Source organism: Grammomys surdaster, unplaced genomic scaffold (genome assembly GCF_004785775.1).
Source record: "Grammomys surdaster isolate TR1022 unplaced genomic scaffold, NIH_TR_1.0 64, whole genome shotgun sequence".
Classification (NCBI taxonomy): domain Eukaryota; kingdom Metazoa; phylum Chordata; class Mammalia; order Rodentia; family Muridae; genus Grammomys; species Grammomys surdaster.
The window spans coordinates 9,692,472-9,707,304 of NW_021604566.1; the positions used below are offsets into that span (position 1 = coordinate 9,692,472).

Below are 14,833 nucleotides of genomic sequence, written 5' to 3' on the forward strand. Positions count from 1 at the left end.
TATCAATTAAGAAAGAGTCTTTTCACTTAAACCCAGGGCTCCACTGCTCCCAGCATTTACACGGTACTGGGAGTGGCGTGCCAACTCTGGTCCTCATGCTTACACTTTACCTGTCAAGTCATTTCTCAACCCAAGGATGTTTTGATGTATAAATATTATACATTATTTGAGTGCTGCAGTGTGCATGCAGAGCACTAATGGGAATACATAGGCAATAGGTCAATTGTGAACTGATCACTTGGTCAGTTTGTCACTGACCAAATATCTCAGCTACCAGCCTATATCCCTGACCTACGTCATCTTAAATTGCTCTCATTCTTAGCCATCCTTTAACTTGGACTATCAGTGGACTATCAGAAAGGAATGAGAAACAGATCACTAGCATAGAAATACAAATGGTGTTTACACTTTTAATGGTTACCTAAGTTCTAAAGATTGCCGGGTACTTTACCAGATATATCCAGATGTTTCCATAAAATGCCAAAGAAAAATTGTTTTAATGGTTCTGTGTACTTTGATTTTATGAAATATGCACTCATTAAAAAATAATTTAGTTCACTTTTTCTAAATGCCTAATAGTTGGTAATTTGAACTTCGACTTAAAAATAACACCTTCACAAGAAAGCCACATTCAGAATAAGACTACTTCTACAAAATGTACCAGGAAAGGACAGGAGCTGTATTGTAATCAACTGTAAAAACACTCCAAACTGTCTGTATTTATATGACTTTGGTATTCATCAAGTAATTTACCATAGCCCTTGCAGTCTCTGACAGAGCAGCAGCTGTTAATTAGGAACAGGTTCTCCTGTCCAGGGCTCTAGAGTGAGTCCATCCTATTCCATATTCTCCCACAAGTCTCTGCTTCACAGACCATCTTTGTCTTCTCTGCTTCTCCCAGAGAAGTCTTGCTTGAGATGAAAAATTCCATTTACCTGAGACCTTTTATTTGGACTTGCTCAGCAATGCTGACATTTTATAAAGTGCTGATTTCAAATCTTTAGCGGCATATTTTCCCCAAAAGTTGGGAGATGCTAAGGTGGCAAGAGTAAGGAGAGGAAGAAGAGGAGTAAAGAGAGGACGAGGAGAAGGAAGAGGAAGAGCTAGGGGGAAAGGACAAGGGGAAGGGGAAATGGTGATGGATGTACACGTGTCTCTAGCAGTCTAAGGTAGTTGTAATATCTAGGTTTGGTATTGGGTATTACACCTCATATTGTGTGGCCATCTTGTTATTGAGATTTACCAAATATATAAAGCTATTGGATAATCTAAGCATTAGAGTCTCATTTTTTACTGGTGCCACATGGATGGCAGGATGGTCTGGGCTCAGCCTTGTGGAGACAGCGTAGAAGACTAGCAGAGCAATCTCCCATGCTGGTGCCTCATGGGTAGCAGGGCCAGTGTCTCTGGCTAACTGAGAGGGTGGCTTGAGCAGAGTGACATGCTACCTCCACTCGTGGCTTCAGGCCTAGGCTAGTGGGGAACATGGTGGCTCTGTGACTACAAGGCAGATCAGGTGATGAAGTTTTAAATAATTGCATCAACACAAATCTTCACCTTTTTAACTCCCCTGATTCTCCCCACTGTCCCTTCTTTTCTGCAGAATGGAATAAGGGGCACTTACATTCTAAGTATATATACTGGGTTAATTTTGAGAGTACAAATAGCTCAACCTTGATTCCACAGCAATTCTGAGATAATATTGCCTACCTGACAGAAAAAAGTAAAGAAATAGAGACATGGCTAACACAAGATAAACAGGTGAGAGACTTAAGTCTGGTTCCAGTTCCAAAGCCCATGGCACAAACTCTCTTTAAACCTTAGAGTCCTTAAAAAAAAAATAATAGTGTTGATCAATAGTTTGTTCCTGCATCTTCTTACCTCTTGTATGATATGACTCTCCGTGTCATCTTAGAATGTCTTCATTTTCTCTTGTTAATTAAACATCTCTCTACCTACCTCCCAATAGCTCTCATTTTATAAAGTAAAATGAGCAAATCATCTTTCCCCTTGACCCAGCTAATTCCTCTGGTTATTGTCCAAATTTCTTCCTTCCTTTCTGGGTCAAAAGTCTCTAGTATGTGGCCCACATCTGCTTCCTCTGCTTCCTCTGCCCAGTTCCCCAGCAGTTCGCTTCCATCTGTCCTCAGCTGTGTCCTCCTTGTTCAGACCGCCTCTTAAAAGTATCTTATCAAACTCAGCTGCCTATGCTCAGCCATCCCTCTTCCCAGCACATGCTGAGATTGACAGACCATTCCACCCTATAAGTGTGTCCACACTTGTTACAGAGTGTGCACATTAATCAGTCACCCAGGCTGAGGAAACTAAACTATCCCGGGGAAAAGACAGATTTGCCCCTGGCCCAGTCTCTTCCTAAAAGATGTGCAGGGTTTACCAAGAACCTTGAGGGACTCCCTTGGAAATTCACCATCTAACCTGTGTGTTATACTATTCTTTACTCCACGGGTCCCTAGGTCACTCTGAGCTCAGACCTCAGCTTTTTGATTCACTTTTTGTTGGGTTCAGCCACATATCTTTGAACCCCTCATAGTCTTCATGCACCTGTTATAACTTAGACCTTGAGTTTGCATCATAGCTCTGTATTTTTAACTATAAATGCCTATGTCATGTAAATATCTGCTTTCTGAAGCATGGCTTGACACCACTTTCTACAAAATGTCTTTCAGTAGTGAAGTCATGCATCTGGACACCTAATTACAAATCTCAGGGTTATCTAGGATGTTGTTCTCACTCATTTGTCCATCCACTAATATTTTTAAAGGCAGTCTTCATGCCAGGATTTCTGTTAAAAGATAGCCTAATGAGTATGTTTCAAAGCTTTGCTGTATCTTCCCGGAACTGTCTACTAAGGAGTTTTTCCCATCTAAAGAAGGAAACTTCTTTAGAATTTTAGCTGTGACTAGGATTAGCACTGTGACTTCTCAACTAAGAGCAAAACCTCCTTGGATTTTCCTCTTGCCTTTTCTGGACATACTGGATTCTCTGTATCTCTGTAGATACTACCAAATCCCTGATTTTCTTCTTAATTATAAAGGGTTTATAATGCAAGCCTTATTGAGTATAGCATTCAGTCACACTGTTATAACACCAGTCCCCACAAGTCTTTCATGTTGAAAAATTAAAGCACTGCCCTGATATACCCTTCCTCATTGTCTCTCCCTAACTCCAGCCCCCAGGGAACATCTTTCATTTTTTTCAACACATTTGTCTATTGTATGTACCATATATAAAACTTGTTTTGTGATATATTTCATTTAGTTTAAAATCCTCAGGGTTTACCCATAAGTAACACATATACACATTTTTTTTCTAAAAAGCTGAACAATATGCTTGTATTATTTACTACTTTTTTAAAAAATTGTTTACATGAGTGACTTTCTATTAAAAGGATTGAGACCTTACTTGTAGAACTGGTGTATCATAAACACATACTGAATGAGTTTGAGATGGGGTATCTCATTTTGCTTTTGATGACATTTTCACCATGTTTAATTATTCTAAGCATCTTTACATGTGTTTGCTGGCAGTTTGTACTTTGCTTTTGTTGAGTTGTAGGAATGCCTACATAGTTCATATACCAGCATCAGTTTGGGGGTTTTGATTTGCTATAATTTCCTTGGTCTAATCGATTATGTGTAGTTACAGGTTAAAGGTATGTTTTAATCTTACTTAACAACCATGTTTTTGAATTTGAGCAGCCCTCATTAAAAGGCCTTTTCTCCACAAACAATTTTAGACGTCCTAATTTCTTCTATAAGATTTCTAGAGATAAATCTTAAAGTAAACATCACAAAATAAATTTTAAGCAAACCAAGCATGGCAAAATATAGCTATAACCCAGCACTTGATTGTGAGTTGAAGGCCAGCTTATACTATATAAGCAAGACATTGTATAAAAAGATAAATAGCTTAGTGGTAAGGCACTTGCCTGGCATATACAAGACCCTGGGTTCAGTCTCTAGCAACAAAAACAAAATAAAAGATGTAACACAGTCCAGAGAAGAATTAGGGCGGTTCTTTGGCCTAGCTATAAAAAACACAGAATCTTTCATGATGCAGCTGAGATGGCTCAGTAGGTAAAGATGCCTGCTACAAAGCCCTACAGCTTGAGTTTCATCCCTGGTACAAATATGACAAAAGAGAAACAACTCCACAGAGTTCTCTGCCTCCACAAGGATAGCATGACATGTGCACACACAGGTTCACAGAAGCAAACAAATAAATGAAAACAAATGTATATAGCCTTTCAACTCATTAATTCTTTAAGCAAATATTAGGGAATAAAGTTTAAAGGACTTAGTAATGAGGATTTATTTTTCTAAGGTTTAAAGTGTTCTCGATAGAGAAAAAGGAATCTTATAAATAAACACTGAACAATCGACTCTAAGATGCCCCCAAATTATTACATCTGTCCCCAGGGCAGTATCACACAGTGGGGCCAAAGTTGAGAAATTTTAGTAAGACATCAGTTTACTGATCAAGGTATTGGCTGTTTTGCTTATACATCCTGCCAGCTTATAGGAACCGTCTATGGAACAGAGTGACCAGTTACATGCATACCAGAATTCCTGGCATGGGGAATCCAGTTAGAGCCCTACAACTATATATCTGTGTGTGTGGACTAAGTATCATCTTACTCTGAGTTTCCTGGTAGCTTTAACAAAAAGAAAAACAGCAGATGATGTTGTTTGGGTTGTCTGATACTAGGAAACAAACCAGTTTATCATCAGAGACCAAATTGTTCCTGCCACTAAACAGTAAGAGTATTGTATCCGCTGGCTCCTTATAAAACAGACAATGGAAACAGAGTGGAAAACATTTTGTCAAAGATTTGTAAACAGTTTTCAAATGGACCTTGGCTTTCTCACCATCCATCATGAGCAGAAGCCAGGGGTATGACACTAACCACTACAGTGTGTAGACACTTCTCAAATACAAAATGTACTCTGACTTGTGAGCTCAGTGACAAGGATCACTTAAGGCTCTGAAAGGATTTGGCCTAAGTGTTAACTCTAAATGCTTTCAAAGCCTCATTTTTTTTCTAACACATTGTGCAAAGGTTTAAGCCCTGGAAGTATCAAATAGCAGTCTTCACTAACAGTACCATGCCCCTTCATGTCCATGCTATATCTAAATAGCTCAAGATCATGCCCCTTCAAGTCCCATGTTATATATAAATAACTTGCTATTGCTTTCATAAAAGGAAGTTGTTAAATTAATGATTCACTGTTAAATTGTTTGTTTTAAAATAACAGCCTATGAACTCAGTCCTGAAGTTACCATCGTGGGTCTTGTTCCGTTTTATTTGTTGGTTTTTATGGCCTTTTATAGAAGAGAACACTAACATTCAAGAACTCATAGGTGGAAGACATCTCAGACATGGTCTTCTGAACCAGAGTGGGACAGCAGCAGGATCCTATCCATTCTAGATTGAAATCCTCATTGTCTGTGACAGTTAGCAAGAGTATAAGAGATGGAAATTTGCTCTTCCAAGGAAGTATGTGCTGAGTCATGCTGGGCCAGTCTTACCGGAGGACCATATCAAAACTGAAACATGCTTTGCTTACTTTATTGGTGTGAGTGCCTCAGAATGAAGCCCCGAATTTTACCTAAGTCTGCAGAGCCAGTAGTTTCCTGTCCCTACCCAGAGTATTCCTTGCTCCACTGACTAATTTCTTCTTTGCAAGTCCTATAACTGTCTGCATGAGATAATTAGTTTTCTCAAATCTAGGTCTCACATAAATGAATAATGTCACAGTACAAAAGAAAGGCCAACAGGTCATTTTTCTTTTGCATTTATCACCTATAATGCCACAGCCCAAGAAGTAATTTCTAGTTATTGCCAGGCAATTCCAAGAGAACCAGAAGGAATTAGAATATGCTGATGTGTTAGTGGGGAGAACTGGAGAGTCAGGCTCTGCCAAAGCAGCCCCCAAGAGAGACAAGCACTTTTGAGTCTAACATCTGGGAGAGCAGTGTGGTTCTGAACTAGCACTTGGTTTCAATGGCTAATTTCTCCTGTTTTTAAATTACCTGAATAATAATCTTCTTTAGACACTTGGATGTCATAGAAAATCCCAGAGACAGACCCTGAACCTATCAGAAGGTGGCCTTTACCATCAAGTCTTAAGAGTCCCATGATTTACTATATAAAACGTTTTTTTAAAAGCAGTGTATTTTCAAAGCACTTTATTGTTGGGAAGAAAATGGATAAAATATAGAAGTAGCAACTTGGTAATCATCAAAGGTAGTTTCACCTTTAGCAAAATCATGCTTCCTTCTAGATTCAAACTTTCATCAGTTCTATCTGTAAAAGCCTGCGGTGGGGTAGGCATCTAAGGGCCATGTGTGTTCCTTAGAAGAGTGAATACTGAGTCGAAGAGGACAACAGTTGAATGTACTTTTTATAAAAGCATTGTTATATTTAAGGAACATCTCATAATTAAATTCTTTTAAAAGTTCAAGAATATTGAGAAAACAATAATTTTCTTCAGAGTAAAGTGACTTTAGAATTCAAGTTGTTGATTGGAAAACTAGTTTATAATTACTCTGACTACAAATAATATATAGCATCTGAAAGTTCTAGCTACTCGTGTGGCTGTGCTCAAGAGGGGAAGCAAGCCAGCCACCAGGTCTCTGCATCCAGAACTTGCTCTTTTTCCTAACCTAGAGATAAAGCATTGTAGACTTACAAAAGGGAATCACTCTTGTTTTTAAGGGTTCATCCTAAAGTTAAAGCATGATAGACTTGCAGAAGTGACATCCTTGGAGGTCAGTGGCTGTCACCTCAGTTATGGGTGTGACTTCTCAGTTACTTTGTAATTACATCATTGGGGAAAATGTGTGATAATAGTGTGTGCAGATTGAAACTGTAAAGAGCCAAAGCCTTGTGTATATCAGGGGTCTTTGGAAATGAAAAGGATCTAGTGTGTGTATGTGTATATGTGTGTCTGTCTGTCTGTCTGTCTCTGTAAATGTCTGTGTGTTTCCATACAACCAGCTCTGGTAGGAACCAGTGCTATTTACCTTCAGCTGATTTCCTCAGACTGAGTGTTCTGATCCCAGGAACAGCAGCAAGTCTGACCAGCCATTTGTAGGTTTGGAACTAGCCCTAGAACTTAAATAAATGAGTTCACACACAAACCAGGGTAACCTTCAAAGTCTAACCATGCCAATGACCTTGACCCCCGGAAGGTTGAATGTACTCCATTTCTCATGGTTAGAACCACCAGTTCTCAATCAGTATCTCTGGGTACAGGTGTGGATGTGGTCTTGCTCATCTGGCCAGCTGTAAGTAGTCCTGACTGACAGACACTGTAGCTCAGTTTGACTGAAAGGGTCTGTCTGTTTGGACCTTCAGGGAAGAGTAAGTGAAAAAGTAAGTTAGGTAAAAGTGTAGTGAGTGCAGCTTCATTGAACTTCTGATGTTGAACTCTGAACTTCCAAGATGTGTTGACAGGAAAGGTAAGCTGTAAACTACTCTCCAGTTTGATGGATTATAAGACAATATAGAGATAATATTTCCATCATATTTGGCTTGACAGAAGTGTTGCAGATGTATCAAAATATGTTGTTTAGTTTCATAGATTTATTGAAATGCTAGGGAATCACATTAAAAGGATCAGGGCTGTACTCTTAAAGCTTCATTAATTATGGTACCTAGACATAATTAGGCTCTAGCTAAGAATAGCAGATAAAATGGAAAATCATTCTGGGAAGGAAAAAAAAGAAGTGAGAAGCTGAAAGAATGTGAACAGGGGCTGTAAACTGGTTCTCGAGCCTAGAATCAGACTCAATCCCTGCTCCCTCAAATCAACAAAAATAATGTCTTACAAGGTCATTGCAACCAGGCATTTTAGGATGTGTTCTCTTAAAATCTTGCTTTTATGTTCACCTCAAATTAATAATGCACATAGACAGAAACAATCAGAAATATCCCACATGATACAAAAATAACTATCTGGATACGTGGAAGATGATCCATCCATTTTAATACTTTTTGCTTTAGAAGTTATAATTATGAAATTTCCCTCTCTCCCTTTTTTCCTTCTAGTCCATACCATGTATCTACCTTGTTCTCAAGTACATGGTTCTTTTTCTTTGTTGTATGTATGTATGTATGTATGTATGTATGCAACCATACATAGTTTTCCTAAATATATAAATACAACCTGTTCAGCCTTGCAATTGCTGTGCTTTTAATAGATTCTTTTTAAAGCAGGTTTTAGTTGACCAGAGACTGTAGTGTTCTTACACACATTTAGTCCCCATGTTGGGCCCATATGCAGCTTCCATGTCTTGCATCTTGGGTAAATTTGATGTAAGTGATGAAGTAATGTTGATGCATCAACAGTAACATCCTTCGTTCATGTAAGTGCCCATACTTCATCAAGAAAAGTTCATTGCTCATATTAGCATACATCCCTGATCATATATATCCTACAAACTTGGCACATGTATAACATCTACTACAGTGTCACATGGAGTTGTTTCTCTCCCCTAGATACACTTTCTACTCTACCTGTTCCCCTCCCTACTGAACCCTGACAACCATGCTCTCTTTACCATTCCTTTAGTTTTATGGTGTACTAATTTTTTTATTGAAAATAGACTCTTTTCATACAATATATTCTTTAGTTCACTTATTTTTAAGTGGCAGCCCAGATATTCCTAAGGAATCATCATTCATTTATATGTAAGTTAGGCTCTCAGTAAATATTATGTTTGTGCCCTGGGTTTGCAGCAAAGGACAGAAGGTAAAAGACCACAGTATTTGCAAAGTTACAGATCTCTAGGCCCAGCTAGGTTCTAGATAGAAGTGAGATGAGTCCATGAGAGACCAGGATAAAAGGAGAGAAGTAGAGAAAGTTGAGAGTGGGGCCTCTTGCTAGCTAGTACCTGGTCTCACATCAGACCCTGCCTTCCCATTTTAATTCTAGTGGTTTAGCCTGGGGAATCAGACTCTTGATCATCTCCAGCTGCCATGTGTGTCCCCTCAAAGACTAGCTGGGGCACAATGCGATTTCCTGGATCACCCTCCCCCACTGTCTGAGATGAGCGTGTGCATTGCTTTCAGACTTTCCTTAAACTTTTATTACTAGTTATCTGCAGTCCTGCCTGGTGCTGGTAAAATATAATAGAATTTCTACAAAGGCATTAGAGTAGGTACACATGCTAGCCATTGAAACACCAACTGAGCAAGTCTTGAATTTGGAAAATAGACACACACACATATATATACATACACAACCCAATATATATATTCTCTCTCTCTCCCTCTCCCTCTCCCTCTCCCTCTCCCTCTCCCTCTCCCTCTCCCTCTCCCTCTCCCTCTCCCCCTCTCTCTTCCTCTCTTTCTCTCATACACACACACACACACCTCTACATGCTGTTTGGTCTATCATTAAGAAGCCTTTTTTTTTCAATTCTATGTGTGTGTATGTAGCCTATCATCTGTGGAAGTCATATCATGTATTGTGAGAGGTAGTTCTCTTGTTCTATATGAGTCTGGGGACCCAAACTCCCTTTGTTAGTCAGCCTTGGAAGCAAGCATTGACCTATCTCACTGTCACAAGCTCAATTCTTTTGTGTGTGTGCACATGTCTGTGCATACAGGTGGCCATGTGTGTTCAAATGTTCTTGTACACGTGGAGACAAAAAGGACCATTTTCTCTCTTGGGCATTCTGAGGTAGGCACTGTCCACTTCATTTTTTAAATTGAAAATAATTCTTTTCATACAGTATATTCTGATCATGGTTTTTCCTCTTTCATGTCCTCTCAGATCCTCCCCAACTCTCTGCCTATCCAACTCCATGCTTTGTTTTTTTCTGTCTCTTTAGAAAACAGGCAAAGGAAACATGCACCCCTCATTCTTGAGACAGGGTCTCTCACCAGGCTGGAACTTTGTGAGTCCCAGGTATCTGCTTTCCAACACCCCAGCACTTGGAAGACAAGTGTGTGCCACTATACCTGGCTTTTCTGTCCTTTTTTAATGTGTTCTTTGGGGGATTAAACTCAGATCTTTGTGCTTGCAAGACAAGTACATTACTAACTGGGCTATCATCCCAGCCCAGGAAGCCCAATACTTGTTCTCCTCTCTAACAGGTGAGATTTTTTAATGTATGAGGATGGACAAGGGTGGGGATAGAAGACCAAAAGGTCCATTCAATCCTTACCAGCTTTGTTTCACTGGCTCCTTTCTGTTTCATTCAAAATAAAAAATAAATAAATAAATTCATTCAAGATCTAAAAAAATTAGGCAAGGGCATGGCCAGGGAGATGGCTCAGCATGTAAGAGCAACTCCATGATCTGAGTTCAGTCTTCAGAAGCCACATTGTAGAATGCAAACCAGTTCCCACAAGTTGTTCTCTTACCTCTTCACACTCCTATTGGCACCCACACATACACACACAAATAAGTTCTAATTTATATTAATCAGGTAAGTGGATAGCCTTCCAGGGCACACTGGTGAGAACTTGTGATACGCTAGGCCTCTTCCCAGCACTATGTCCAGTGGCTGATGCTGATGACCTGAAATAAACATAGCAAGGGGTTTGATGCATAGGAATCAGCCAGCACTAATGGTATCCGTTCCATTCATTTCTGCCATTGAGCAACCTTTCCTCAATCAGATTCTTACTCAGGTCTACCAATGGAATTTAGTAGTGAACACACAGCTAATTCATAGGGTCAAATCCGACTCAACCAATCCTAGTTGCTTGTCTTTTGGAGTTGGGGGAATAGGATGCAAAATCAGCAGAAGGGTTGGTCCACTGAGTTCTGACACAGTATCCAATTATAGAGACCTTGTTTTGTTTTGTTTTGTTTTGTTTTGTTTTGTTTTGTTTCAAGTGACAAATTTTTTATTGGATGTTTTATTTATTTACATTTCAGATGTTATCCTATACCCCCTCCAGAAGCCCCTTATCCTGTCCCCCCTCCTCCTACTTCTATGAGGGTGTACCCCCACCCATTCACCCACTCCCTCTTCCCCACCCTTGAATTCCCCAGCCTTCATGAAACCAAGGCCATCCTCTCCCACCAATGCCTGACAAGGCCATCCTCCACTACGTATACAGCTGGAGCCATGGGTCCCTCCAAGCATGTTCCCAAGCTGGTGGCTCATCAGTAGAGACCTTGTTCATAGTTTTCTTTTCCCTTGGAAAGCAAGACTGGGACCACTCATCTGTGTCACAGCTGTTGCTGAGGTCTCAGTAATATGACTAAAAGTTGTTCTTGCAAGTGTCAGGCAATTGATCATAATTAAAATGTCTCTCCCTAGATCGAGGTTTTCTTGTCCACAGGTAATTAATGCAATGCCTTCTCTGCTGACCAGCCTTTTTATACCCATGTAGGACTGCACATGCCAGAGCAAAAGCCGATGCTGCTGACCAAGCTGCACTGGCTGCTCGCCAGGAGTGCGATATAGCAAGAGCTATGGCCAGAGAGCTGTCACCTGATTTCTACCAACCAGGTAAATCTTGATTACTTCCTTTGCTGGGGGAAGTTGGACCATGGGCTTTTCATTTCCTGTGCTTTTATTTATTTATTTATTTTTTGAGAACTTCATACATGAGCAGGAAATCTACTTCACTCCTGCCTCCCCCAAGTTGTCTTGTGTCTCCCTCCCAAGCACATGACCTCTGCAATTATTACAGTTGTACCTGTATAAATATGTGTTGCATAGATGCACACATGTGTATATAACCCATTGAGTCTATTTGCTTTGCTTGTGTGTCCAGGGCTGACCATTTGGAATTGGACAATCTATATCAGAACTCCTCCATGGAGGCAGCTCGTTCTCCCTGTTCTCAGCAGTCATTGGCCTCCTATGGCTCTTCATCTGGGTATAGGACCACGGGGAGTTTCCTTTATCCCTGTTAGCATGTCAACTAGTGTTGTCTTCCTGGTGGTCTTGTTCAGGCAACCATATTGTTGAGAGTTCATGGGTGCATTTCCCTTGTTAAGTATAGGAGTTACTATCAAACAGGAGACATCCTGGGCCTCTGGCTCTCACAACCTTTCCACATTCTCTTTTGAGATTTTTTTTTTCTGTGAACATTAGGTTGTATCCACTGCAGTTAAATCAATTGTAGCTGGGCATCATCCAGTGACTTATTCTCTGCGAGGAATGATTAGCTCACATGTGGGTGCTGGTGTGGGTTCTTGAATCTTGTTGGGCTGTTGTGATTCCCACAGCTCCGAAGAGACTGGAGCACGGGAGTCTTGACTGACCTTACTCCGGGGGAGTTCTCACTCAGTCAGGTTGTGGGGGGGGGGGGGGTGCAGAGCTCTTGGATTGGGGATCCCTGGGCCAGGAGGTGGACAGGGACCAACGTGTCTCAAGCCCTTGCGCTCTCAGACCGCTGAGAGGCCATGGAAGGACAGAGACTGGGGGCGTGTGGGCCAGCAACTGGCCAACCCACAGCCAAGAGAAATGAGGGGGGAGAAAAGAAAGAGGCCTCGGAAGCACCCCGTGGGAGGGACTTGGTTACTGTACTCGCTTAGCAGACTCAGCGGCCCAGCTACCTTTCTTGAAGATGTGGGTCCCCTGTGGCTGGAAAGCAGAGAGGTCCTCTAGGCAGGAATTAGGCTCAGCATTAAAGGCCTTCTCCACATTTTCCCCAGGCGGACCCCAAAGACACTAGAAGTCCATGGGTTTAAGAGATTTATTTTCATGGCGGGTGGTAGATGGATCTGGATGTACCCCCTAAAACTCAGAGCAGACCTGAGTTAAATAGGGAGGGAGAAGGGGGAAGGGTCTTGGGAAGAATGTTTAAATGGCTCCGCCCTCTAGCCTTCATTAATATGTAAATCTCCCTGAGGCCTGTAGTCACGTCCAGCTGGATGGTGATGCAAAACCTCTCTAGGAGGAATTACTTTGAGCCAAACATGTCTGCAAGATGCAGGCTAATGGAGGTGTAGGCAGCATGTGGGGGTCTGGAATCTGGAAGCGTGGAGAGATATGTGCCGTCCCTCATCAGGCAGTAGTCCACCTGTTGGGTCTCTGGCTATCTCAAACTCAGTGCTCTACAGGGGAGACCAAACCATCCCTTTGTAGCCCTACAGTTCTCTACATTTGACCAGTTGTAGATCTCTGTAATGGTCTCCACCTATTATAAAAAGATGCTTTGATGATGAGTGAGAGCTACACTTACCTTTGAGTATACAGATAAGTATTTAGAATGCATAGAAAGCATACTGCTCTCTTCTAGAATGCATATCCTCACTGGCTATGTACCTGGTTTTATAGCACCAGGCATGAGTTCTCTCCCATGGGGTGGACCTTATGTCCACACAGATAGCTATTGGTTTTCCCTGATATGAAAATTCCACTCTTGAGCCTTTGTGGACTTTATCCCAGTTCAATTATTGTTCAGGTCCACAGACTTTACACTTAGGTAGGAATTCTCTACACTAATTTAGAGTGGCTGAATCAATTTGCAATCCCATCAACAGTGATTAGGGTTCTCCTTTCCTCAAATCCTTTCCAGCATTTGTTGTCAGTTGTTCTTTTTATAAATATTTTATTGTTATTATTTTAAATTATAGGGGGCATGGTATGTGCTCATGACTGAAGGTCTCTGTAGAACTATATGCATACTTTTAAAAACCTTTTTGTTGATGCTTTCTAAGCTTCACATCATGCATCCCAACCCCATACATCTCCCTGTCCCTTTGTATCTGCCCTCTGCCCTTGTAGCCTTCCTCCAAAAGAAAATTAAAAACAAAAACTTTAAACAAACAAACAAAAGAACATGACAAGCCTTTCCACTTTTAGGATTCCTTTAGAGCTTTACCACCTTGATTAGGTTTATTATTTATTGTGAATGAGAGTGTCTCCATGACCATCTTCCCAGTGTGTTTGCTGCAGTGTATAATTTTTTAAGTTGATTCTATTTCCTGCCTCTTTAATGAAATGATTGCTGATTATTCCTAGAAGTTTTCTGGTAGGATTTCTGGAATGTCTATGTATAATACACAATCTGTAAATATGGTTGATTTGGCTTTTTTTTCTATTTGTATCCCTTTAATTTTCTTCTCTTACACTATTGTTTCTGTTAGTGTTTTAGGCACTTATTGAAAAGGAGTAGGAAGGATGGACAATCATGTCTTATTCCTGATTCTAAAGGGATTACTTGAGATTGTTTTCCATTTAAGATAACATTGGCTGTGGGTTTGTCATAGATAGCTTTTATTAAGTTAAGGTGTGTTCTCTCAAGTTCTACTCTCTCTAGGACTTTTATCATGAAGGCATGTTAGATTTTGTCAAAGGCTTTTTTTTTTTGCAGCTATTGAGATGATCATGTGAGTCTTTCTTGTTGTTGACTCTTCGCTTAGTTTGAGTATTAGAGGGATACTGTCTTTGAAGAAGTTGTTGAGAACACTCCTGTTTTGAAGTGTTGGTTGCTCTTCTTTGAAAGTCTGATAGAATCTGCTATGAATTCTTATGGGCCAAGGCTTTTATTTAGTCAAGAGGCTTTTTATCACTGTTTCAACCTCTGTATTTGTTGTGGGTCTCTTTAAATGATCTCTTCTTGGTTTAACTTTGGTATTTCAGATGAGCCTAGAATTCTGTTTCTTCTAGGTTTGGTAAATTAATAGAATGTCAGTCTTTCTTTAAAGTATCGCCTTACAATATTCTCAGTTTCCTTCATGTCTTCTATAGCGTTTCCCTGTTTATCTCTGATTCTGTTAATTTGATGAAGGGGGTGGCTCGTGGGATTTGCTTATTTGACTAATTGGGCTAAAGATCTATCTATCTTGTTTATCTTTTCAATGAACCAGCACTTGGATTTTTTTTTATTTTT

General features: G+C 40.4%; 1 protein-coding gene across 1 annotated transcript in view; it reads left to right on the forward strand.

Annotated features, from left to right (window-relative positions):
* Positions 1-14,833, forward strand: part of Jph1 (junctophilin 1) — an 85,330-nt gene that overhangs the window by 49,999 nt on the left and 20,498 nt on the right. The window contains exon 3 of the mRNA XM_028769614.1: positions 11,378-11,496. Coding sequence (XP_028625447.1) covers positions 11,378-11,496 — 119 coding nt within the window. The remainder of the gene's footprint in view (positions 1-11,377; positions 11,497-14,833) is intronic.